This window comes from Coenobita brevimanus, chromosome 40 (genome assembly GCF_032717465.1).
Source record: "Coenobita brevimanus isolate Jiangsu-jjx chromosome 40, ASM3271746v2, whole genome shotgun sequence".
NCBI lineage: Eukaryota > Metazoa > Arthropoda > Malacostraca > Decapoda > Coenobitidae > Coenobita > Coenobita brevimanus.
Genome location: NC_136993.1, coordinates 5,819,157 through 5,846,902, shown reverse-complemented (window position 1 = coordinate 5,846,902; position 27,746 = coordinate 5,819,157). Strand labels below are relative to the sequence as shown.

The 27,746-nt window shown below is 39.6% G+C and overlaps 1 protein-coding gene across 1 annotated transcript in view; it reads right to left on the bottom strand.

Annotated features, from left to right (window-relative positions):
• The window catches only part of LOC145397263 (uncharacterized), a 152,643-nt gene that overhangs the window by 2,728 nt on the left and 122,169 nt on the right, over positions 1–27,746 (bottom strand). The window contains exons 15-16 of the mRNA XM_080270461.1: positions 27,570–27,699; positions 8,197–8,458 (exon numbers count right to left, since the gene is read on the bottom strand). Of these exons, the coding sequence (XP_080126587.1) occupies positions 8,197–8,458; positions 27,570–27,699 (392 nt within the window). The remainder of the gene's footprint in view (positions 1–8,196; positions 8,459–27,569; positions 27,700–27,746) is intronic.

Here is a 27,746-nt window from a genome sequence, read left to right as displayed (position 1 = left end):
GATTATGAAACAAAAGGTCGACGTTCTACACTACAGGAATATGTAAAAGGTCAGTGGGTAAAGTAAACTCAGACAGCTTTGATCTCATCATATCTAAGGTCGAAAGACAAGTTAAATGTTAGGCAAAAATAAAACAAGTCGATTTTTGGAGTAAGTCATAGTGAAGTACTAGACCCATAGACCAGTTTATGTGCACAGGTTTTGCAAACTAAGACCTAAAAGAAATTGAGGCATATTGGGAAAGACATTTTATATTCTTTTCTATATGCCTTTCAACACGTCTGACGATGCATAAACAGCAGAAAAGCAATTTTCTGAATATATGGGTTCCCTGTTGTCAATGACATAGCAAAACGAGCTTAAAGAACGAATCGTAAATGTGCAAGTGCGTGGCTAAAGTCATCTTCTTTTTTTGCCAATTTAAGTGCAATACACCTCAATCGGCAATTCTTAAAAATAATAATTTAGATCAAAGGCTCTGAAAACCAGTTAAAACTCTGCGTGACTGAGCAGGAAAATTAAAAGAATCAGCTTTAGGTGTTCACACATGAGGTGCGAAAATTGTGCAATGATATCCTTAGGTCCACTCCAGCCTTAATGTTTCCGAGATAACTCAATTTCTCTGCTCATTTAACATTATTTTTTCACCAACTGGGAAGTATTGAGAAACGCCACTTAAGTTACACCTACTTATCCATAAATGTTCCACCGATATGTGTGCAATCAAACATAAAAGTATCGCACAAATGGGGATCGCTTGTAGTGAAATAAGCGAGTTTTGCAGACGCACCTAAATCAATAAGCATGTGTCTCATAAAAAATACCTTCTAATATGAGACGATTTATACGATTTATACTTGTACTTACAATTACAGGGTGACACATAAGAGTATATAACAATGCTTCGTCCATACTTCAGATTGCTACGTACGGTAAGGTGGCCTATCTTTTTCGGTTGTACATCTGCTGTAGCATTAATCGTCTCCCAAATAACCATATCACGATGCTGAGGTCATTGTATCTGATCCTCTCCGAGTGAGCGAGCGATAACAGTATTAACTTAAATGTTCGGAAGAAGTTCTAGGAGGACTTGGTTTCTCATAGATAATATTTTTTCTTAACTCTCTGACCGCTATTATTTTCCTATCTCCAAGAGGGGGAAATTGCCCAGTTCTTTATACATGTGGATGCTTACTGTATTGACGGCATTGTTAGGGTTAATGGCATTATACAGTAGCTGGGGAGAGCTGGAGATGATTGTTGCATGTTTATTGGCTACTTGTTTATTAATTGTCTCTTCCCAAATGGCTGTTTTGCCACTACGAGCATAAATAGCTACTTACCATGTACAAGCCATATTTTTCTTCTGCTCGCTGTGAAAAAGTAACGGCTGGACAACCATCTTGCAACAATGCTGAGACAGTTTCATGGAGAACTGGTGTGTGCAGAAGATTTCCTATAGAAGTGGAATGTTGTGAGAATTATAGTCATCCTAGTAATAAAGAACATAAAACAATGAAGAATTAAGTATTACCGCAGCTAGTTTTTCACTGTACTGACTTTTACTGACTTCTTGTTTATAAAACTGACCATCGTGCCATATTGTGCAAATGAAAGATATTCTAAAATCCAAAGTTGGCAGTCAGTCTTATACGGTTGGAATTATCACCTCAATAAATTAACCTAGATTAGGCCAGCTTTAATAACCAACTGCTTCCACGGCAGATAAACACTGGGTTTTGATAATTCAGAGAAGAAATAACATAAAATGTTGGACTTACCAGAACTATACTGCCATTTTGCTCCCGATGTGGAGACTATGAGACACACGATGCTCAGTTGCAGAAAATACCTGTCTGTGAGCAGCATCTGAAATAGCCATGTAATTTCCCATAGGAAAATCAAAATACTCAAACAAGTGAAAATCCTAAATTGTATCCCAGTTCAAAGAATTTTGCTAATTTTTTACTCTTCCACCTTTCAATGGTATTCATAACTTTGAATGTCATGCCTCTCTAATATTGGCTTCTCAGCCCCCTTTAGCTCGGTGATGGACATGAAGCTTTCAACTGTTCAGCATATGATTCAGCTTATGATTGGACTTTCGAGCCAGAGGGGTTTTATATAAATAAATTAATATATATATATATATATACATATATATATATATATATATATATATATATATATATATATATATATATATATATATATATATATATATATATAGGCCTTGATAATAGCTAAGATGAATGAAATCCCCTGGTAACAGCAAGACTAACACAAAGCAGAGCAACACTATGCAACCCCACTCCAGAGCAAGACATTCTATGAAAATTACAGACTCACAGCAAGAAGATACCGCATGAATCCATAAAACGATTGTCGGAACAATTACATAGCCATAAAAGATTTACCTATGTTACTCCCAGAAGCTGGATGACGGATTCTCATAACATTTCCGCCATCTCACCGATAAGCCAAACGAAACTGTTCATCTCCGCTTAACAGCAGGACACTAGAAATCATGATATTGTAGAAGTAATTAACATAAAACCATTCTTAGCTCTAACCAGGAAACAACGACTTTGATAGCAGCACCCATCCCTGCCGTAATCTAAGAGTAAGAAATAGTTATTAAGGGGGCTTGGACCCCACAGATATGCTGTCGAAACAGTGGTTCGGGTGGAAGTCAACCACTATTCTTGTTTTATATTTTCTGGCAAAGGGGGAAAAAAAAAAGGCATTCTAAACTGGTGCTGCCTTTCTCGAGAAACCACCTCCCATCATGCGTAATAACTAGTCCAGGAAGGTCCACCATTGCGCAGAAGTTCTTTCCCTAGTTAAAAAAGTAAATAAATCATGCCTAGGCATGTCAGCATTTTCCAGGACCTTGGCGCACGTAGGTAGGTGACCCTTTGTCATTGCATCCTGCTTGAATGCGCTGAGATGTCTAACGCTATAAATAAATAAATATATATATATATATATATATATATATATGGCCATGTATATAGCCTTTGCCCCTAACCTTCTAGTCCTGCTCTATATCGTCTGTACAGGGTGTTTTTTTGGGGTTCCACCCTTCTTTTATTCTAGTATAGACAGAAGTTCGCCTAAGTGCATGACTTCATATTCCAAGGTAATAACTGTTTTCGCTCGAGTCATGGTGCACATTCGTTTTCCAAGGTGAAAAAAGAGGTAGCCATACATACCAGCATATCCCAGGTTCCACGTAAGCAGTGCCCCTACAGGGGATAACCCTTGATTGTCTCATTCTGCCTAAATCCTCATTAAGTTGCAGGTTCACCACTGTGCCTAATTTCATGTAAGACTATGACCGTGCATAATGCCACTGACAGTAACACCTAAGACTCCCCCCTCCTCATCCCCCAGTGGTTTGGCCAGAGAGAGAGAGAGAGAGAGAGAGAGAGACAGACAGACAGACAGACAGAGGTGTGTGTGTGTGTGTGTGTGTGTGTGTGTGTGTCTTTAGAGTTCTCCCGGAGTTTTTTTTTTTTCTAAGAAAACGAAATACAGACCTTCACGCCGATTTGGCTATAAGCTGGGAGGGACCACTGAAGATCCCTATTTACACCCGGATTAGGGACGAGATTTGCTATGAACATGACAAGGATTAGTGGAGTAGGTGGGTTAGAGAAGAGGGTGGTGTAGGTAGAAGGGAGGTTTCAGTGACGGAGCGAGTTGTCCCCACCTCTTGGCCACAGTTATTGAACAAGGAAATGAAATTTGTTCAACTCTTGACCTCCGCGAGTTCCAGGTTTTAGGCAGGATAGGACCAGTGAAGATTCTTCCGAACACTCGAGACCAGGGAAAAAATGATGTTGCCACAACACTCCTAACCCCCTCCCCCTCCTCAGTGAACATGACGGGAGTAATTGGAGTTAATCTAACGGTGGTTGGGTGATGTAAATTGGAGGGGGTTTACGTAAGAAGACAATATTTTACACAGAGATAGACCTCCATCTGAACCAGACTCAGGCCAGTCCGTCCAACTACCTGAAAATGGTGCCTGAATGCAGCCTCTACAGTCAACATCAGCAAAGGACAAGGGCCATGGCCTCAACGACACTCACATGCACAGTTTTTCCCGAACAGGCCAGTATGTGCAGCAAAACAGACATGCCGCCTTGAGCGCGAATGGGGATTTGATTCCCACGAGATGGGGGCTGTGTACCTCATTCAAGGTGAAGTGATTAAAAGGATAACATTGCAGTATTAAATAGTGAGTTACAGGACATACAGAGAAAAGGGGCAGATGAGGAACGGATAATTAAGTACGTATGTATTGGAAAGTGTGTCTGTCTTTCACAGTGGCATCCTTCACAACAGTACTAACTGAAGTGGTGATACTGGTGGTGGTGCTAGTGATGGTGGCTGTGATGGCATGGTAGTGTTCATCGTGGTTGAAATGGTGGTGGAAGCAATGACAGTAACAATGATGACTGAAGATAGTGGCAGAGATGACTGATGCAGTGACCATAGTGGTTGTGATATTTCTAGTACTGTTAGTGGCAGTTGTACTAGTGTTTGTATAATAATTTTTACCTTCGAACACGAAGGTTTGCACAATAGTAGACCTCCAGCCACATCAGGTTATAGGCAGATGTGACACTCTCCTCCAGTTTAACTTATTATTCTCTCTCCGTAGACACTCTTACTCGAATGACTGCATAACTCTTCAAGAAACTCTCCCTTTACAGGCTGGAAGAAAGAAAAAAAATGCTAGTTCGTTGACCGCAAGGCCTGTGTTACGACATGAAACAGTCAAAGGCGTAAAAAAGGAGGCCATGATCGGAAAAGGAAAGGGTTTTGAGAGTCAGTAGGAATGTGGCATAACTACTGTATAATACCCTTTGAATATAGTGTTGTGAGAATAGTTCTTTGACTGCAGTGAATGTTACCCTGTATTTCAAAATATCTTTTAATTCTGAATGTGTGGTATGTGTCGGGAAAAAAAAATAGCATAGGGGACATACAGGTAAGTAAGATGAGGTGGAAGTGTGATGGGTGAGGTTGTGGCATGAAAGCATACCCTGTTAAATGGGTGCTGTAAGATTAGTGGTTTTTACTACAAAGAAGGATTATTTCAAAGTTCAGTCCAACAAAATAGTCGACAAGACTAACACAAACTCGCGTTTTCTGTCACATACACCTGCAGCCTTGCGACATAGGTAACAATGAAACTGCATTCACCATGGAATAATTTAAGTTCATATTTTTGTCTAACACTGAACTATCATTATGTCTGCCGTAAATTGGCCTATGTAACATAAAATAAAAAGCCGGGAGGGGGGGTCAGCAGCCAGTCTCAAATTACTCTCTTTGGGGAAGTGGGACTAGATGCGAGGCTACAAAATTGTATAACATTTAATGGTAGGCGTCTGTCCGACGCTTCTACGCCCCTTCACCTGTATGAAATTGGAACAGCTGAGAGTAGGGCACAGTCCTACAGGAATAAAGTAGTACTAATCCCCTAAGTATATCAACGCATTAATTTAAGAAACCGGTATTTATTTTCCTTTTTGTCCAATTATTCGCCCACAGAAAATCTTCAGAAATAGAATACCAACTATACCAGACATTCTGAAAGCGTTGTTACCTCCAGCAAAGATGTTGGACTGAGGTTATTTATTCACTGAGTCTGTTCCTCTGTTTGTTTACAAAATGTCTTAAAGTGATATTCAGATTTGAATGATACCTGGTAGATAGGTGTGGAATGGTTCAGGGAAGAGTTGATTGGAATTTGAGGTGGATCCAGATTCGAATACAGAAATAAATCGTAAATTTTATTGGCGTTGGCGGAGATTCTCGCTTTGTGAGACTGTACAAGAGTAGGCTATGACCATGAATTGACAATGTCAAACGGAAGCATATTCGTTTGGTAGGAAGGAGGAATTACAACAGTATATAATACATTTTATTGGCAGTGGAGGAGGAATGATTTTCTTTGTCCTTTCTAGTTAATTACGCGAGCTTTGGTTTTATTAAATATTATATCATGAAGTTTCTATGGCATTTGGAACTGAGTTGGAAGTTCGCAGTAAGCAATGGCAAATTGGGCAAAAGGGGAAAAAGACAAGACAGTAAGAGCACTATTCATTTTTCTTTGCCCCTACGGGTACACCAACTCTACTTCTTCCTCCAATCCGCTCACTGCCCATCATGAACGCGCACGTATTCACGTAAGAATTCATATGCACACACACACACACACACACACACACACACACACACACACACACACATACACAAACGTTTATACATATACACACAGACCAACAGTGGCTTCACTGAGATTAATTGTAGACTAATAATAATGTTTAAAGTAGGCAGTAACAATATGCAACCCCAGAGGTCACTATCAGTTACAGGTTCTTTATTGTGTTCCGTTTTCATACATTAATTGAAATATGTTGTTCTGAACCTCTCTGTGTTAAATTTTTGGAGTCTATTATTGTATCTTAAAAAAAAAAAAAAAATAGGCTTCCACCACAGACTACTGTCATCGGATAACATGGTGTATGATTTACTTATATGAACGATTTTATTTTTATTCCAAGATATGGAAATGAGGAAATCTGTACACATCTCGTCTAAGAATTGCTACAAAAGACAAAAGTATACGGCGCATGTGAGGCCGGCGTTCACAGATCTCGGTCTACCAAATAACACAGTATTCATCCTTTTCATACTTTCAACATCATATCACTTTACCACACAACCGCCTTCCAATTTACAGCACACACATCCATCAATCATTATTTATTTATTTATTTATTATTACAATCAGAAACGTTGAGTATAAACTTCTGGTGGCACTACTTTCATGAAACTCCGTAATTCCGTAAGCGTGGCAAAAACAATGAATGCGTTTGAAGACATACAGTACTGGGAAAATATCATATCGGTTTATTGTACAGTATTACGCGTATTCTTAAAGCTACGCTGGTGCAAATGCATACATACATACATACATACATTAATAACTTTAAAAAAAATCATATTCCCGATGTTATTCTAATAAACTGAAAACACTGACACGATGTCTTCCTGTTGCACGCACTAGCCCGTGTGTGTGTGTGTGTGTGTGTGTATACCAGAGGGAGTGAATGTTATGCTCATCTATCCAGTTCTCTTGCCTTTTTTTAATAGACTAGTAATGAAATACTGTACTCCTTTATTGTGTTGTCTTAGTGAAGAATAGGCGTAATCATTTTTACACTTCTATAACATCCTTCCTTTTTCATATCCATTTACTTTTTTTTTAAATTGGCACTGCATGAGACGTGAGAGTTACGTAATGGAAGTAGCTTTTAGATAATACTACCTCAGGGATGGCTGAACGACAAGTCGAGGGGAAAATAACATGGTATATAAAATAAAAATCGCTGTTAACGAAATTTAATTTCTGAAACTATTCGCTGCCCTGGGAGAGATTCGAATCCACATCCACTGAAACAGCGGACAAGCTCACGCCATAGAGTGTCCCCTTTCATTTTTCCACATTTTTTTTCCTCCGAGGCTATCCTTTTATTTCTTCACCAGTATACCTGGTAAAATTGTTCTATGGCCAAATAGCTTCAGACCGCCTTTTCATTTTTCTATACAGGCCTTTTTGAAGATATTAATGGGGTGAATGGTCAAATTATACAAACAATAACTTTGCGATACTATATTATTGTATGTTCATTAACCTTCACGGAAATTTGCACACAAGTATGCCATTGTACTGTAAGTGTGTGAAAACCATTCAGTATTCGACTAGAATGGTGGCAGTTTTTAATTACAGTTGCATTACCACCAAGTTTTGCAGTACATATAAAGACAGCATGGAAATTTAATGAATGGGAAAATCAACACTCAGCAGGAAAGTATACACATATACGTAACCTAAATCTAAAGGATGTATAAAAAAATGTTATATTTTTAGATATTCTTCTGTATGACAAGACCAAGAATAACTTAGGGCAAATCTGTAATGCAGTTGTTCCATTAGATTACATGGTCAAAATCTATAACAGTAGATATTTTCAAGTAAATACCAATATGGTGAAACAAAGTCATCAATGAATGTAACTTAGGCCAATTATGATTTGCTGTTCAGTCAGATTCTATCATCAATATCTACAGTGTTCCATTTTTATGATATAGTCTGCTACACGATGAACTCACGACATCGATCAAAATAGCTTAGACCAAGTATGTTCTGCTCCTGTTTCAAGAGCTTGCATATCAAAGCTTTAGTGACACGTGGTCGAGTATTGACGTTGCCCTCAGTCCTCCACCTGCGTATCCATCTATTAACAGTGGCCACACTGGCGCCTGTTTCCCTGGCAATGGACTGCATGGACCTGCCCCCCAACCATAGCGACACGAACCGGGCACGCTCAGCAATGGACGTTGGTCGGCACAGCCTGTGGTGCTCCATTACTCCCTGTATGGAGTTTCAGTGTACATCTCAGCCTTATTGAACTTAATACTGGTTTTGTAATCTTATTCTTACACATAACTATGAAATAAACTATCGGTATAGGGGTGTAACAAGGGAACCTGTCATAACAGAAAGGTGACTATATTACCCACTTTGAGCCCAGTGCCACCCAGGGGTGTCTTTTCGACGCATTTTCAATTCTTAATAAGGAAGGATCCCGGGATAGGGATTTTTGATCTTCTCGACCATGAACAGATAGGGGAAACGCAGTATGCTGGTTACCTTCCCTACATAATTCTCTACGGCCACGGCCTTTAGAGAGATAAATACTGTGACACTCCCATCAGCTTCTTTAAAGACAAAGGACAATTAAGTTGAACAGAATTCCATATTATTAAATTCCTCTTTCGTACAAACGATATGCCGAGGGAACCCTGTATTTTAACGGCAATTTTTTTACAGCTAAACATCATTCTGACTGAACCCTCGTTTTTCAAGAGACAATATAACATCGTTAAATTTAGATATACGAATAAAGAAAACTATTGGTAACATATGTCCTCTACAATGTGCTGCTTTAGTTACATTACAAGGATTTTGTTAGACTCCATTTTATCAAGATGTACTAATGGAATAGGAATGACACATTGATTATACTCGCATACAGTATCCCTCCCCTTTTTTTAGTAACGCAATTGCATTTCCTTCATATAGTCACTTAGTTTACCAAAGGCGTCTATCTCTTACCTATTTCTCTCGTCATATCATTGTCATGAATTGAAACAGTCTGAGCTGTGTGTCCTGGGTGTAAGCACTGTTCAACAGATTCTTGCTCCTTTATTCCTACTGAAAATTTCCGTCACATATAATATTCGCCTTCGTTTTCATTTTCAATACAACAATCAAACTATCCCAGTTTAGGTCGGCTATCATTTCTCATAGTTCCTTCCTTGATGCACTTAAACTAAATCGTCTGCATATATGAGATTGTTCAATTGTTCACCTCTAGGCATGAAGCAAATAACTTGCCTAATATTTTGTGTCCTTGTCTTCCCTGTCTCCTTTCTAAACTGATGTTTTTCTTGCTGTCCGTAGGAAGATTTATAGTGCCGGTGCTACCTTTAAATATATCTTGAATTTTAATATAAATTTACTCCTTTACCTCGTTCTCGAATTCCTCTCTGCATCGTTTTGTTTCATCCATATAAACTGTATGTGCATGATCAGGAAATGACATTCACATTGGTCTCTTATATTCTCTATTTTCATCAAACATTTGATTATGGGCATAGATATGGTCTACTGTCGAGTTATCAGTACAGTGTCTGGTCTGTTCTCTTTGGTAATTTTCATATAGTGTGTGACTATCTCATGTTTTAGGGATTTTTTAAAAGTTTGCACTTAATTAGGGAAATTAACTCTATTTTTTATTGTCATCTTTTTTGAAACAGAAAAAGTGGCACGACTTTTGTCAGAATGTATATTTTATTTCTAAACATTTCTTAAATATTTTTACCAATTCATGGAATTCACACGGATCCGTAATAAGATACATAATGAAACCATCATTATATCTTGCCTTACCTGCCTTCATTTCTCTAAAAACTTTATTTCATTTTATGCAATCCTGAGGATTAATGTATCTACACCTTTTGCATCTTAAACTGACTTCGACCACGACACTATTGCCATAAACTTTTGCAAGAAACTCTTCCGCTGTTTTGACTGCTTTATTTCCGTTGTAATAGTTTATGGATAGCTCAACGAGTGAGTACTAACGAGTCATTAAATCTCCAACTCTCACAAACGCTGACACTCTTACTCACACAACCTTCCTGACATTCTCCTCCTCTCGCACACTCACTTTCTTGCGCACACAGTCTCACATTCAGTCTGAAAGGTGTTAGGGGTGATGCTTGGACAAGAAGATACAGTAGATGAAACAGAAGAAAAAACTAATAGGGTATAACTATACGGTATAGGTTACATATTGTCAGTGGTGGTTTTGAGAGCTTTTTTGATGTTTTTTTTTTTCTGCCCTGGCATGCTATGTTTGTGTCTGTATTTTTTGTGTGTGCGTTCAGGAAAGAACCCCTAAGCTAAGCTAAACTTCTGCACATATACGTAAGTGAAAATCCTATGTTACAGTGTTTTTCTCAGGTTTCTCAAGCTTACAGGGAACCATGAATATTCCGTGTTTGTGGCTCTGTCGAACTTGATGTTATAATAATTAACGTCATAGCTGGTTTAAGGCTTCACACATACTACAGGTAGAGCCTTACGCAGCCGAGTATGTTTGGATTTAAGAAGGCGGGAACGTTGAGCCTCTGTGCTGTGCTTGTGGGGATGCCTTTCGTTGATAACCAAATGGAGGGCTTTGTTTTGTGTCCGTTGTTGTTAGTTTGGACATTATTGTTTTGGAGGCCTTATGGTTTGAGACTGGTGAATAATCTTGTAATGGTAGTATGTTCGTTTTGAGCTAAATTATCCCTGAAAAGTTTTGGCATGTCTTGCCACGTGAGTTGCTTTTCCTTGAGGTGCTCGTGTATGGCTCGGGATGTTAATATATCACCTAAATTTTTGCACTTTTTTTGTTATATATTTCCACGGGTAATAGTTAGATGACCTTAATTCTATTAACTGTAACCGGTGTGACTCTGGTTATGTTTGTCTGTATTTTAAAATTTTCATAAATGCTCAGACTCATCACCTGTTCTGATTAAGATGGCCATGCAGAGAAAATGAATATTTTCATACTCATATCTGGGATACATTATCGGCATAGTAGATGTCGAGTAACCGTGGGCTGTGTGGTTGGGGCATGCCACACACGTACTGTATATAATAAGCAAGATTGAAGTACCATACTGTGAAGTGGAGAAATAGGTGATTTACTGCCATTTATTATGACATTGGTCCTAGGGCCTAACTTTGACCTTAAGATACAGTATGACCTTGACCTTCAGCTAAGTGCTCCCCACATCGAATGACTTTATTATTGCCAGACCCAGCCCTTCCACGACGTTTGGGCTAATTCAGATCAAAATTGATTTAGTTGTCTCTGTCCTCCGTTCCTGACATTCTTTGTGACTTAACTTTGGTGCAACTTGTCGAAATCGATTACCTTTGTCCCTTTCTTACCTTAAGCATTTTCCAGTGTTGTGCCTAAACTAGAGGAAAACTTTTAAAGTTGGCCTTGCCATGTAACCTTAACTCTTGAGCCATTTTTCTCAAAAGCAATAGCTTAATCATTTGCATGATCTTCACTCATTCCATCCATTTTGGTTCAGATGAGAACTTTTTTCAGTTATTTTGTCCACGCACAGAACCACTGTTCGAACTTTGACCTTGTTTTGTGTTATTAACCTTTGACTGAGCGTTTAGAATATCTAAACTCTTTCTTTTTTTTTCATGATCTCATCTCTTCCCTCAAGTATAGACTTAACTGGATAAAAACTGCTTAAACTGACCTTGCAAGATTTAAATTTGATCTAGTCCTATGACACTGATCTTTGACTTATAATATGAAAAACAGTAAGTTACGCCTTTGGTTGAACATAATTCACTCCATCTAATTTGGTTAAAATCGGATAAAAACTACTTCACACACACACACACACACACACACACACACACACACACACACACACACACACACACACACACACACACACACACACACACACACACTGCTATCGAAAGACAATATCTGCTCTCGTTTCGCGAGTGCAGGTGTAATGATATGGAAACGTAGTTCCATTACAGCAGTTATCTACCTTTAACTGATTACAATGATTAATATATTTCTTTTTTTCTTTTTTTTCACTGCCAGAAGGATTTACTTTCTTGGCGATAACAAAATAACATAAGAATTTGACGCTTGGTGGACAAGTGAGTTATGACGCGTCAACTGGATGTGTTATTCCACGTCCTAGATAAGTTTGGGGTATATTAATCATGTACTGCCCCTACTGCCTCTCAAGGAAGAGTGACTGGTCCTCTTGTATGGCTGAGCTGAGTAGTCTAGCCCTGGATACAGAAAAGGCAACGCAAGATTGGATGATGAATGGATAAATTAAATTCCCCAGGTTCCCAATATAAGCATGTTTGTATTACCAGTTAGCCCCTTCAGTCCCGTGATGTATATCAATTTATTCTTGTTACTACCAAAAACGTACCCGATATTTAATTAAGGACAGAGAACCTTGAGCTAATGGGTTGTTATCAATTTGGATTTATAGGTTCCAGAGCGGCACTTCCTTAGCTATAGCCCTATACCCCGCATTTCTTACTTCAATATTTTCTTGTACATTTTGGATGAAAAATGTGTCGATAATTTAAAGATAGTATGATCGTAGTGAAGAGGAAGCAAAATAAATCGCTTAAGGGGATGGCCTACGAAGACTTTCATGGTAAATTCCATATGGTCCACTGACACCAGGACAGACGCAAATTCACCTTTTTCGCGGGAGAAGCAGCATTTTTTTTTTTTTTTTCCACTCCTCGGTGAAATGATAATATATATATGTTTTTCTTCTTATACCATGTAGGGTGCCCAGGTTTGTGGAAGACTTATCGTAACAATGAATGTTCACACTTCTAGTCTTCATTTCTCATCCCCATCGGGTTCATGCGGTGAATGGAGAGAGAGAGAGAGAGAGAGAGAGAGAGAGAGAGAAAAAAAAAAACATCTATCCACTGCAAAGTAATAATTTGGTAAAATCGTATGTCGTTATCAAGGATGGTACGGTATTTAAAAGACGACATAGGGCTTCGTTACGGTGGCGCATTTACTAATATCTGCTTGCCACAACCAGAGGATCTGGTGACCTGGAGAAGTTAGTATCGCTGAAAATATTAGTGACGCCCTTATTAGCCTTCCAGTACAAGAAGTCTGATTTATATATATATATATATATATATATATATATATATATATATATATATATATATATATATATATATATATATATATATATATGGATCAAGTGAGAAATGATGAAATGCGAAGAAAAACTGGAGTTGTTCAGGAGATGGCTGATCGAGTTGAGCAGGCGGTGTTGCGATGGTCTGGGCATATGGAGAGAATGGATAATGAGAGATTACCGAAAAAGATAACTAGATCTGATGTGAGGTTGTAAGGCTGAGAGGGAGATCATGAATTGGATGGATGGACAATGTGAAGAGAACGTTGGATGCGAGAGGGATGTCTGTTGAGCAAGGAAGAGTGGCTGTGCGTGACAGAAATAAATAGAGAGAAATTGTGAATGAAAAATGATGACGCAGTCCTGAGGGGATATTCTCCCACATTTTGTCTGATCAGCTAGTCAGGTCAGGTGTGGGTAAGGGGGTGGGTCTATTATGATGTAGCAGGGGTAAACCAGCCATGCTGTCCGGACCTGCTGCGGATGTCACCGATTGCACTGTGCAGTTGACCCTCGTGCGGTGTGGTGCGGTGAGGATCTGTCCCTTCTCCCCTTTGGGGCTAAGATGCCAGTAAATGTGTTTGAGTGGACGAGTAAATTGGAAGTGTGTCGTCCCATCTCGGCTACCTCCCTTTCCTTGGGGGAAGCAGCCTAGGTATATATATAGATAGACAGATAAAATAATCGGACTGATGTACTTAGTCATAAAAGGCTAAATTGGGTTTTCAAGCCATCACTATAAATATATATATATATATATATATATATATATATATATATATATATATATATATATATATATATATATATATATATATATACAGTGATAAGACATCAGTTCATTAAAAGTTTTTATTTCGATACGTATCTAGTGTAAAGTTGGTTAATATACGTTTATGGCTGTGTACGCAAAACTCATAAAAGAAGGCATACTATTCCACTGAGATCCGTTGTACACCTTCTAAATTTTACTCAGCTATCGCTAGATCGTTTCTTCAACTGCGTGAAAACCCCATGCCTAATTCGTATAAGGTTATTACGCCATTACTAAACAACAGAAGTTACATTATTCGATATACAGCAAAACTTACCGTAGACTGGGCTGATAGCCTGAGTACAGCAGCAGCTCTGTCCACCCTGCAGCACGGAATGTGAACTGGCGTGTGCCGCAGTGACCTCTCCATTTATGAAGCCATGAGGTGTGCTGAGTGCTGAGCAGGCGCGGATTCACATCACTGAAGCTGATGTATGATAGTACTTTTAGGTGCTGCATTCAGATGTACAGTTATAGCCGCCACACTGAAGAAATTACCATCACTTTCTTTAATCTTACTTTGCCTTGATAATGATCTTGTTCACGTCTGTAGCCAAATATGTCGATGTACTTGTTTTCGTACCTACATTTACGTTCGTCCTAGATACTAATGAGATTCTACAGCAATACTTTGTATACGATTGTTTTACAAACCCTCAGATTTATCTACCATATTCAGTCGTCTTTTTACAATATTCCATTCATATAAAAAATGAATAAGGAGAGACAATTCTTTGCCCAGTATAGTTCAGGTCGGTGAGTTAAGCTACTCTTGAGGAGTAGGCTTTATGATTACGTTCATGCTTGCTGTCATAATCAGTATAGCTGCTACATTGTTTTCATTTTTGTCAATGACACGGGTTCAAACAATTGTGAGGTATATTACTCCACAGAAACTTTAAATGGATTCCTCCTACTCCATTTATCAGAGAGAATCAGGATTAGAATGATGAAGATGATTTAGATAATACTCACAGAAGGCCCCACCTATCTTTTGACGGCAAAATTGTACACTGATATCCTGTACTAACATTCGTAAATGGTTTTCCTCAGTACAGACCCCAGTTGAAACCGTAAATTACTGTAACATTTTTCACTTTTATTACCCATTTCAGCATCGAACGCATTTAAGCTTTCTTCTCCGAAGGTGATCAGTTTGTGTCTATTGGCCTTTAACCTTACCAAAACTAGCATAAACTAAGTTAAACCTATACGCAACAGATTCATTTAACTTGGCCCTTCATGGAAAAGAAATAGTGCCCAAGTTGACTTACAGTAAGTCTGGAAATCTGTGGACGGGTCTGTGATGGAACCAGAAAAATAAATAAATAAATAAATAAACCCAATGGCGTTTTACTTTTCATAATTTTGGCGCCATTTCAATATTTTGTTTAGGTATTGGATGTTCGTGGATATCCATGGAAACAGCTACCCTACATGGATGTTCCCTATGATTAAAATAACATTTTGACTGCGGCAATATATTCAGAGCTATACATGATCGTCCATAGTCAGCCTTTGTATAACCCTTATAGTCAGCATCCTAGACGTTAAGGTAAACCGTCTTTATAATTCTCTTCATTATACGGTTTCTGGAGTAAATAAATTCGTCGGAGATAAACGTAATAAACTTTAAATATCGTAAGTCGCAGCAAAAAGAATAAATCGCAAGAAGACAGAAAAAAAATTACATGTAAAAAGCATAAACATAGTTAAAGTTTTTCCACAATGATTTTTTTTCCCCGTGAGGAGGAGATGCAAGGGTGTGCAAGGGACAGCATGGTGGAATGATGAGGTGAAACGAGCTGTGGAACAAGAGAAGGACGCATATAGTGAATGGTTAGCGAGTAGAGGCAGGGGAGAAGATGAGAGAGAAGAGAGAGGTATATGTGAGCAGGAGAAGGGAGGTTAAGAGACTGGTGAAGGAGAGTAAGAAGAAAGTGGATGAAGAGTTTGGGAGGAATCTGAGTGTAAAATGGAGGAAGAGTAAGAAATTGTTTTGGAAGGAGGTAAAGAAAGTAAGGCAGTGTGAAAGGGGAAATAGTAGGGGAGTGAAAGATAGGAATAATAGAATGTTGGTGAAGAAGAGAGAGAAATTGAGATGGAAGGAGCACTTTGAGGATTTGTTGAATGTAGAGAGTGAGAGCAGTGCGAGTATAAGTGGTTGGGGAATGGCTGGGAGAAGAAGAGATGAGAAGAGGGAGGAAGAGATCAGTAGCGCGGAAGTAGTGGCAGCGATAAAGATTAAGTTGGGAAAGGCCCCAGGAATTGATGGAGTGTGTGGTGAAATGCTCAGGTACGGGGGTGAGATTGTTGTGGAGTGGATATGGAAGTTGTGTAGATTGGCTTGGGAAGAGGGAAGGGTTCCAGAGGACTGGAAATCAGGTACAATTGTTCCTTTATACAAAGGAAAAGGGGAGAGAGAAGTATGTGGTAATCATAGGGGTATTTGCCTTCTTAGTGTGACTGGTAATATATATGGTAGAATACTCATTGATAGGGTTAGGCATATGACAGAGGAGCTAGTTGGAGAAGAACAATGGAGATTTAGGAAGGGAAAAGGGTGTGTAGATCAGATATTTGTTCTAAGATGTTTAGTGGAGAAGTATCTAGAGAAGGGAAGGAAAGTGTATGCTGCCTTCATGGACTTGGAGAAAGCTTATGACAGAATAGATAGGCAAGGTATGTGGAAGGTATTAAGAATATATGGAGTGGAGGGGAAGTTGTTGAATGCTGTGAAGAGTATGTACGAAGGAGCTAGGGCTACGGTGCGAGTGGATGGTGATTTGAGTGAGTTCTTTGATCTCAATGTGGGACTGAAACAGGGTTGTGTGATGTCTCCATGGCTGTTTAATATATACATGGATGGGGTTGTAAAGGAGGTGCAGGGTAGGGAAGTGGATGTGGGGGTGGCTCTAATGAATGAGGGTGAGATTTGGAAGCTTCCGGTGTTGCTGTTTGCCGATGATACAGTATTGTTGAGTGAAGATGAATGGGAGTTGCAAGGTTTGGTGAATGAATTTGGGACAGTGTGTAAGAGGAGGAATCTGAAAGTTAATGTAAACAAAAGTAAAGTTATGGTGTTTGAGAGGAATGAAGTCACAGAGTATGCAGTGAGGTTGGATGGTGAGGATATGGAGAATGTGAGTGCATTCAAGTACTTGGGTAGTGTGATGAGTAAGGATGGAACTTTGGGGGATGAAGTGCGTGAAAGGGTACAGCAGGGAAGGAAGGTTGTTGGTACACTGAAAGCAGTGATGAGAAATAGGGAGGTGAGTATGGAAGTTAAGAAGTCACTGCATGATAGTATTGTGATCCCTACCCTGACGTATGAAAGCGAGGCGTGGACCTTGCAAGAGGGGAACAAGTCAAGAGTTAGAGCAGTGGAAATGAGTTACTTGAGAGGAGCATGTGGAGTGGCGTGGAGGGACAGGATGACGAATGAAGAAGTGAAGGAACGCTGTGGGGTGGATGTGGATGTGGTTGAGAAGATTAGGAGAAATACACTGAGGTGGTTTGGACATGTGAAGAGAATGGAGAATGAAAGACTGACTAAGAGGGTGTATGTAGGTGAGGTGGAGGGAGGGAGAGGGAGAGGTAGACCGAGGATGAGGTGGAGGGATGGAGTTGAGAGGTATATGAGGGAGGGGGGGGTGAGTTGGGGGGAGGGTAGTCAAATGGTGGGTGACAGAGCGACTTGGAGGCGTTTTGTCTGCGGCCACCCTTTGCGGGATTAGGGCGTCGGGCTATAGATAGATAGATAGATAGACAACTCTAGACGATCTTGTGTGGTTTCAAATAGACATTCCGAACAGGAGAGTATAATAATGGCTTCAGTGGCCCCATGGGACAGAGGTCTTAATTATGGTGAATTAAATCGTTTGGGGGCAGCTACAATAACAAGCCGAATGTCAGCGCAAGAGCTTGTTGTCCCTGCTAATAGTCACACTATCTCTCTATTGCCAGACGCCATAATCTCTTAAGGGGTGGCCATTTGACTTTGAGTTATTTGTTTTACGGGGAAGGGCACTAACCCTCCACCAATCCACTTGTTGACACATAGGGAGCACGTATGGTTAGGCTATACGGTTACCACCCAGCGTTGTTAATGGTTTCTTGGTTTACAGGAAACCATTTGGTTTGTCAATCAATGTAAAGCCACCTGAAAGGGAAAGACAAGCAATAGGAAGTGACAGGAAAGATGGGAGAAATAGGAAGAGAGGAGGGCAGGCACGGAATAACAATGATAAAGGCTAAGGAAGAAGTAGGCAGCACTACATCAAGTGAGTGGATGATGGTCGCCACCACTTACCACTAAAGAGCCTGTTCTCCCTGCTAATAGTCACACGATCTTCAGAATATGGATCAGAGATTTGGGTCTGTTAGTATCTGCAGAAAAGAGTGAAATGGTATGCTGGGAACAATGGTAAAAAACGGGAGAGAATGAACAGATGAAGCTCTAAACAGCCAAAATTTTAAGTTCCTTGGGGCAATGAGAGAAAGGAATTAGAAATGGGAAATTGAAGAGGAAAATGACAAGGCATAAGGAAGAAAAGTGTTTAACTGCAGTAAATGCCTTGATTGATACCGAAATCGTGTATCAGTGTTGGTACCGGACTGGAGAAGAGGTGCTATTTACCGACATAAACTAATAGTGTAACAAGAGGGTAATAATTCCATAAACAGGCCGCTTAAAAAACAAAAATGTCTAGCAATGTTTGTGAGATACGTAGATTTAAGTAAAAGTTATCGACATACGACTAATATAGATTAATGGAAGGTATTATTGAAGGATAAATAAATGTGTGTTCCTGGTATATAGTAATACAAAAGTGAGCGGATTCTACGAGCGTGATGAAATGATATAGAAAAGTGAGTTGGAGGAAAGAGAACGAGTAAAAGATACAAACGTAATTGCTTCAGTAAATGACCAGATAAGAAGATGCGATTTGCAAAGTGAAGAAGCGGGCTTATGGCCTTTGGTTCCTTCTTCCTCGCATAAAAAAAAAAGGGGGGGTGACGAAGTGTAGAAATTAAATTAATAGAGTACGTAAGCCAATGCACATAGCAAGGTTAGCCACCTTTTTTTTTAACTCGGTGATCCATAGAAGATTTTTCCATTGTAGATTAGTCAGGAGCAAATTACTAAGCTGGAATATGCGAATGTGTGTGATTTTCTATATGGCTGATGCTGAGAAAATTGGAAATTAGAATGAAAAGAATCCATTTCACTGGACGATCTGATTGCAGTTCTTGTCTCAAGTTTATTCTTCATGTTTTCTGTTTCTGAATCCAGTCAAAACTGCTTGCAGTTTTGATATACTGGATTACGATAATCATCGATCATGATCATGATGAGGATGATAATGAATTTCTGAACTGAATTATGACTTTACTTACTGACAACACTTACTGTGTTGAGATATGTTAGTACTGAATACAAATTTTTTGTCGATCAGTTAAGATGAATATTAGCATTGTGGGGCGCACGTCGGGTAATTATGCGTACAAAGGTTACTGAATTCAATATCAGATGGTTAGAGCTTAGTATTTATTCTATCAGCTATCGCAGTATTGTTTGCATATATTAATTAATAAGAAGGTGTTCTCCAGTTGTGACCATCCTACAGCTTCCAGATATTCGTTGGTGCTGTCAAAAATCTTTACATTAACCACATTTCTTGACTGCATTGAAGCGTTGATGTCAGATTGCTGAAGGATCCTTTAAACAGTGCACAATAAGCTCAGCCAAGAAAAAAGCGCCAGCGATTGCATGACCTCCTCCGAGCACCACAAACATCCCCTGAAATGAGGTACATCGTTATTCTCTCCCTCTCTCTCTCTCTCTCTCTCTCTCTCTCTCTCTTTCTCCCTGCATATATATATATATATATATATATATATATATATATATATATATATATATATATATATATATATATATATATATATATATATATAAATGTGGCCACTGAGTTAACATAAAAAACTAAAAACAGATAAGGAAATAAAGGAATAGACACACAATACTATATATGTACTCCTGGGGTCAGCACGAGTGAGGGTTATGTGTGTACCCCGGTTCTCCAATCTTGTCTCACTGCTAGCAGAATTATAGGGAATAAAATGTTCGACTGAATTGCCTTCGGTTTGTTAGAATGATTGTGGGTCATCAGAGGAACAGGTGATTAATTTTGGGTCGAAAAAGGTCACAGGGCAGGGCAATTTGATCCAACTGAACCAGATTTGGTAGAAGGATTGATGAATGGGATAGGGTTATATCAGTTTTGACAAATTCTATCTATCTATCGATTGCCAGACGCCTCAATCCCGTTTGGGGTGGCCACAAACAAATCGCCTCCAAGTCGCCCTGTCCCCCGCCATTTCACTGCCCTGCTCCCAACTCACACCCCCCTCTCTCATATACCTCTCCACCCCATCCCTCCATCTCATCCTCGGCCTCCCCCTCCCTCTTCCCCCCTCCACCTCACTCACATGCACTCTCTTCGTCAGTCTTTCACCCTCCATCCTCTCCACATGGCCAAACCACCTCAGTGTGTTCCTCATAACGCTTCCTATCACATCCACATCCACACCACAACGCTCCTTTATATCCTCATTCGTCAGCCTATCTCTCCATGTGACTCCACAGGCTCCTCTTAAAGAACTCATTTCCACTGCTCTCACTCTTGACTTGTGTCCCTCCAACAACGTCCAAGCTTCACTTCCATACGTTAGAGTTGGTATCACAATACTGTCATGTAGTAACTTTTTCACTTCCATACTCACTTCCCTGTTACTTATCACTGCTTTCAAAGAAACAGCAACCTTTCTTCCCTGCTGTACCCTTTCAAGCACTTCACCCTCCCAACTTCCATCCTTATTCTTCACACTACCCAAGTACTTAAACGTACTCACTTTTTCCAATTCCTCACCATCCAACCTCGCTGTACATTCACTGACTTCACCTCTCTCAAAGACCATCACTTTACTCTTCCCTACATTCACCTTTAGATTCCGTTTCTTACACACTCTCCCAAACTCATCCACCAAGCCTTGCAGCTCCTCTTCGTCTTCACTCAACAACACAGTATCATCTGCAAACAGCAGTACAGGGAGTTTCCAAACACTATCCTCTCTTACCAGGGCCACTCCAACATCCACTACCCTACCTTGCACCTCTTTTATTACCCCATCCATGTACAGATTGAACAACCATGGAGACATGACACATCCCTGTTTCAACCCAACTTTCAAAGAGAAAAATTCACTTAGTTCACCATCCACACGCACTGCAACCTTCGCACCATCGTACATACTCTTCACAGCATTCAACAACTTCCCATCTACTCCAATTTACCAAATTTACCAAAGCTATTGATCTCAAAGGAAGGTCGGATTTTCGACCTTTTAACTCAGGAAGTTCTGAATCTATTTGGATCAGTGATGGTGGAAGCCCTTAACGTTTAAAGAGGATGAAGCTATTCATTTTTTAAAAACAAAAATCAAAGGTCAAGGTTGCAAGATAAGGTTACCTTTAACATTTATGATCTGATTTGAACATAATTTGGCTTAGGGGGTTTAGGAGATGGTAAAGATGAATTTATATTATTTTGAGAATAATCAATCAAAGGTCAAGGGCACAAGGAAAGATCAGATTTTAGGTCATAAAGTCAGTCCACATATTCATTGGGCGCCTGCCGTGTCCAAGCATGGTGCTCATCGACTTATAACACAGTGACGAATCGCGCTATAAAGAGTATATTAAGAGCACGGAAGCTGATTCAGTTCGTCACGTCTACATGATTATTTTTCAGTTTTTCATTACCGTACCCCAAAACCCCAGGTACCCACTTATCATGTGAATAGACCTTCATACTGACTGTTGAACTTTCTGTTTATTTTTTTTTAATACATGAGACTACTACATCATTATCATGATTCCGACCCTTTTTATGCACTCAAGAGTGCGTTGAGGTAGGGTCCAGAAAACAGGGAACAAGAACACAATACAGGGTGAACCAGTCAACTGCATTCCCAGGGACATGCGCCACACACTCATTCATTCACTGTTCAAGCCCTTACAAACCTTTCTTTACATCATAGGGAATATCGTCCACACATATACGTTTATTGTTAGTTATCAGATAGTCTCAGTCTGATGACTATTGAATTAAAATGAGGCTGTCATACTCTTCACGTCCGCTCCTTCATACCTTCATCTAAACAGCTCATTCCCTTGTTATATCCCTAGCCTCCTTAATCTCCAAACATTGCATTCTCACGTGCCCTTTTATACAAATATCTACCTTCGTCCAGTACGCCTTCTCACACTTTCAGACTCAACCATATGTACTCTATTCACCACCCTGCTCGGTGCTGGAGGGACGCCTTCGTGTGGTGGCACACGAATGCCAGGCAGCTCCGTTGCGTGGTTATAAAAACGTCCTATCCCCTGAAAGGAGGATGATGACCTGCAGGAGACGGGGCATCAAAAGCCTGCAGTACACCAGATTCACATTTCATTTGAGCCTGGAGTCACAACAGTCACCCTGTTTATAGCCATTATCATCACTTAGCCATAACCTCTGAGCAATATATATAATGAAGGAATAGAAAGAGGAAAGGAGAGAAGGAAGTAGTCCATACAAGGAGGGTAGAAAGGTTGCAAGAGGATGGAAAAAAGACAGAATATAAGAGAGAAGTGGAGGAGCGACTGGGTATATATGATTTGGAGCAGGCGGGGGAGGTGGAAGGTGTGTGCAAGATATTCAAAAAGAGATCTGTGCAGCATGTGATGTGGTGTGTGGGGTGAAGAGAAGACGAAAGGGGGTGCAAGGAACAGGAGGGTGGGATGAAGAGGTGAGACAGGTTGTGGCGCAAAAGAAGACAGCATATGGTGAGTGTATGGGAAGCAAAGGCACGGAGGAAGTTGAGAGACAGAAAAGCGAGTTACATGTAGAGGGGAAGAGAGAGGTGAAAAGATTAGTGCGAGAGAGTAAGAAGAGAGTGGATGAGGAACTTGGAAGGAATTTGAGTGTAAAGTGGAGGGAATGTAAGAAAATGTTCTGGAAAGGGGTAAGGAAAGTCAGACAGGGCGATAAAGAAGTTAGTAGGGGAGAGGAGAATGGAGAACAATTTAAAGATCTGTTAAACATAGAGAACAAAAGTAATACGACTTTAAGTGGCAGGGGAATGGCTAGGAGAAGGGGGATGGTGAGAAGCGAGGAAGAGATCAGTAGGATGGAGGTAGTGGAAACAATGAAGAGTGTCAAAACTGGGAAAGCCACAGGAATTAAGGGAGTGTTTGGTGAAATGATGAAGCATTGGGAAGGGATAGTACTAGAATGGATATGGAAGATGTACAGATTGACCTGAGAGTAAGATAGAATCCCCGAGGGTTGGAAGTCAGGTATAATTATTCCCCTGTACAAAGGAAAAGGGGGAAAAGCAGTGTGTGGTAATCACAGGGGCATTTGTATTCTGAATGTAATAGGAAAAGTATATCGTAGGATACTTGTTGACAGAGTTAGGGAAATAACAAAGGAATTAGTTGGAGGAGAAAAGAGAGGTTTTTGAAATGGAAGAGGCTGTGTAGATAAGATAATCGTCGTTAGGTCTGTAGTGGAAAAGTTTCTAAAGAAGGGAAAGAAGTTGTATGCGGACTTCATAGATTTGGAGAAAGCATATGTCAGAGTAGATCGACAAGGAATGTGGAAAAATATTAAGAATATATGGGGTAAATGGGATGTTGTTCACTGCCATGGAGAGTACGTATGAGGGTGCTAAGGCTGCAATGCGTGTGAATAGTGAACTAGGTGAACTTTTCTATCAGAATGTTGGATTGATATAGGGACGTGTCATGTCTCCATTGTTGTTAAATCCGCATATGGATAGGGTTATAAAAGTGATACAATGTAGGGAAGTAGATGTTGGAGTGACCCTAATAATGGAAGGCTGCATTTGGAAACTTCCTGTACTGTTGTTTGCGGATGATGCTGTATTGTAAAGTGAAGACAAAGAGGAACTGCAAGGCCTGGCGAATGAATCTGGGAAGTGTATCGGAATCTAAATGTGATTGTACGGAAGAGTAATATTATGGTCTTCGAGAGAAATGAAGTCACTGAATGTACAGTGAGACTGGAAAATGTGAGTGCATTCATGTACTTGGGTAGTGTGATGGGTAAGGACGGAAGTTTGGAGGATGAAGTGCTTGAAAGGGTAAAAGAAGGAAGAAAGGTCCTGAATCTTTGAAAGCAGCGATAACAGATGGGGAAGTCAGCATTGAAGTAAAAAAAATTGCTGCATGATAGTACTGTATTGTGACACCAACTCTAAAGTTTGGAAGTGACGTTTGGACCTTGCTGGGAGGACACAAGTGAAGAGTGACGGCAGTGGAAATGAGTTATCTGAGAGGAGTATGTGGTGTAACATGGAGAGACAGGCTGACAAATGAGCAAGTGAAGGAGCGTTGTGGTCTGTATGTGAATGTGATAGAAAGTGTTAGGAGAAACAGACTGAAGTTGTTGGCCACGAGGACAGGATGGAGAGCGAGAAACTAGCCAGGAGAGTGTATGTGAGTGAGCTGGAGGGGGGGCGAGGGAGGGGGAGGCCGAGGATAAGATGGAGAGATGGAGTGGAGAAATATATGAAAGAGAGAGTGGGGTGTGATCTGGGGGGAAGGCATTGAAATGACGTGGTACAGGGCGACATGGAGGCTATTTCTTTCTGGCCACCCCTTAGAGCAGTGGTTCCCAACCTTTTTGGTCCTGTGGCCCCCCGAGAAAATTATGAGAAGCTCCATGGCCCCTATATAACTCAGATCGTATATTTATATATTTTTAATATTTGATATTGTGCAGAAAACGGTAATTACCCCAATATACTTAAGGCTAAACTAGCACAGTAAGGTATATTTCATACTTGATTTCTGTCAGGTTTTACCCAGACCAAATACCTTATAATATCTTATATTACCAATAAGGCCCATGGCCCCCCAGTCAATGTCCCATGGCCCCCTTGGGGGCCATGGCTCCCAGGTTGGGAACCGCTGCCTTAGAGGTTTAAGGCATCTGCCAATATATATATATATATATATATATATATATATATATATATATATATATAGTCTATAGATAGATAGATAAATAGATTGATAGAGAGATAGGTAGATAGAAAAATAGATATAGGTAGATATATATAGATATATAGACATGTAGATAGATTGATAGATAGATAGATATCGAAATAATGATGAAGAGCTTTTTCTGAATAAAGCCAGATGACTTCTATTTGGCTGAAATAGATGCCCAATCCTGAAAGGGTTAAATGGGGTGTTAAAACCATCAGAAAGAATACATCGTTAAGAGAGAGCACTAACCTCTTAATGTTGTTGTTGCACACAGATTTTTTTTTTTTTTTATAAAATGGATATCTGCGTACCGCCCTCCGCCTACCGGCTCACAGTCGCGAAGCACATAGGCCCAAACCTTGGGGTCTCTCCTTGGTAAAGTTTTGAAATGTACGGTACTATCTCTTCAAATGGGCACGGGGCAAAATGAACAACAACGAAAAGGCTAAAGAGGGGGTTAATGTGAAAGCATCAAATAATAACACGACCTAGGACTAATATATGCATCCATCATGACTTTTACTTTTCCATTTCAGTAAGAATCACCTTTCCCTCTCTTTTTCAAGTTACCCAAGTGATACTACAACATGATGTTCGTTCCTATCATTTCCACTTCCTTTCTCTAAGCCAGGTTCCAATTGCATCTGCAGTTGCATTATTACAGTAAGACAATTCCTTTTCGCTGTTTTCCCTTTATTTTTATGTTTTAAAACTCATTCATTAATTTTTTTCAATTTCCTAATCGTTTTTTCTTCACATATATTCATGAGTACTGTATTGTGCATACGTATTTTTGTACCATATTTATTATATATAACATACAAATATAGCTGGACAGAGATAATCACTAGAAAGGAAATGCAGAATATCATAACTGTTATTCGGTCTGTAGTACTTCAGTTACTGTCAGACTTCTTTCCCTAAAAACATAAACTGCCCTCTCTCAAAGGTTTGGAATTGTGAGATCATAGGATTAGTCTTCGCTTCTTTGGTTATTATTTACATGTGTCAGGGTTATATTTAGAAGTATATTTAATGGTCCAGCAACTCGTCGGCTTCAAGGATGCCAGATTATAGAACATGTGCATTTGTTACACTGAAAATTTGCATTGTGCGTACCATGTGTAACTGTGATATTTGAGTCTACCTGAAAGAATTAAGGGCCATGCTATGGTGCTGATACGTAAAGGAAAACCAGAGCTGCAAGGTGACTGCATGAGTGTGTTGGCACTCATATATACTTGCAAGTATCGGACACAAATATTGGCGTGTATCAGAATCGTATGGCGCTTTGAAATAAGTATTGTCAAAAATCTTAATTAGGATGTTTAAAATAAATATGTCAATTAGTGGAAGATCATAAATAAGGAAGGCTTTCTGTGAAATGATGCAAGGCATGGCATACAAACAGCGTGGTCTTACATACAGAATTGGGTGTGGCTTCGACACATTACTTTTGTGTTAAGAGTATTTTTGCGTGAGTTTGGACGTAGCAGGAGCCTGGAAAGTGTTGTACAGTATTTCGTAGAGAAAATAAAAGGAATATGATCTAAGTGATAAGTAAATGGAAGACGACATAAATTTTGATGAATGGAGTATGTGCTAATATGCACGTAAAGAATGTAATAACACTGCACTTCAAATTTAACCTTTGCATTGAACTTGAGTACGTTCTTAAAGCCAGATTATATTCAGATGAAACTAAACACATGAGCTTGAAATCGTGAATAACCTGCATCATTTTATTACCAACGGTTTGTCAGAGTGATCTAATATAATAAAAGAATTTAATGGTGTGATTTAGCTATTTAAACTGAAAGGACAGTTTTAGAAATTTTGATGATAAGTGACTGAATTACATTTATGCATACCGACTGTATGAGTCATTAAGATCGACAAATAATTATGTCTAAGTAATCTTCCTCTAGAACATGAGCAATATAACTTCTCCCATTGTACTCCTGACTGAACACGAATAAGGTTTAAACAAACTGTATCCATCAGTTTGACCCTTACGAGTGTTCAGAAGATGGAGATAATTCATGAAGGCAGTAGATACCAAGTGCTGATAAAACTGATAACATACATGCATACAGTACGTACATACACATAAACACAGAGGTAAAATAATTAAAGGTAAAATTAATAGATAAAAAATACCTTTCACTCACACACACACACACACACACACACACACACACACACACACACACACACACACACACACACACACACATTTCTTACCCAAAGGTTGGACATGGAAAGTGATCCAGTGATGAGAATTTTCCTGGGTTGGTTGGCACAGCTGGTGGCATTTGGGATGGCTGTCTTCATCCAGTATTCGAACAGTCCTGACTCAACAACAGACAACGCCCTGAGCATGCATAGAATTACATTAGGACAAGTGAATCTTCATAAAGG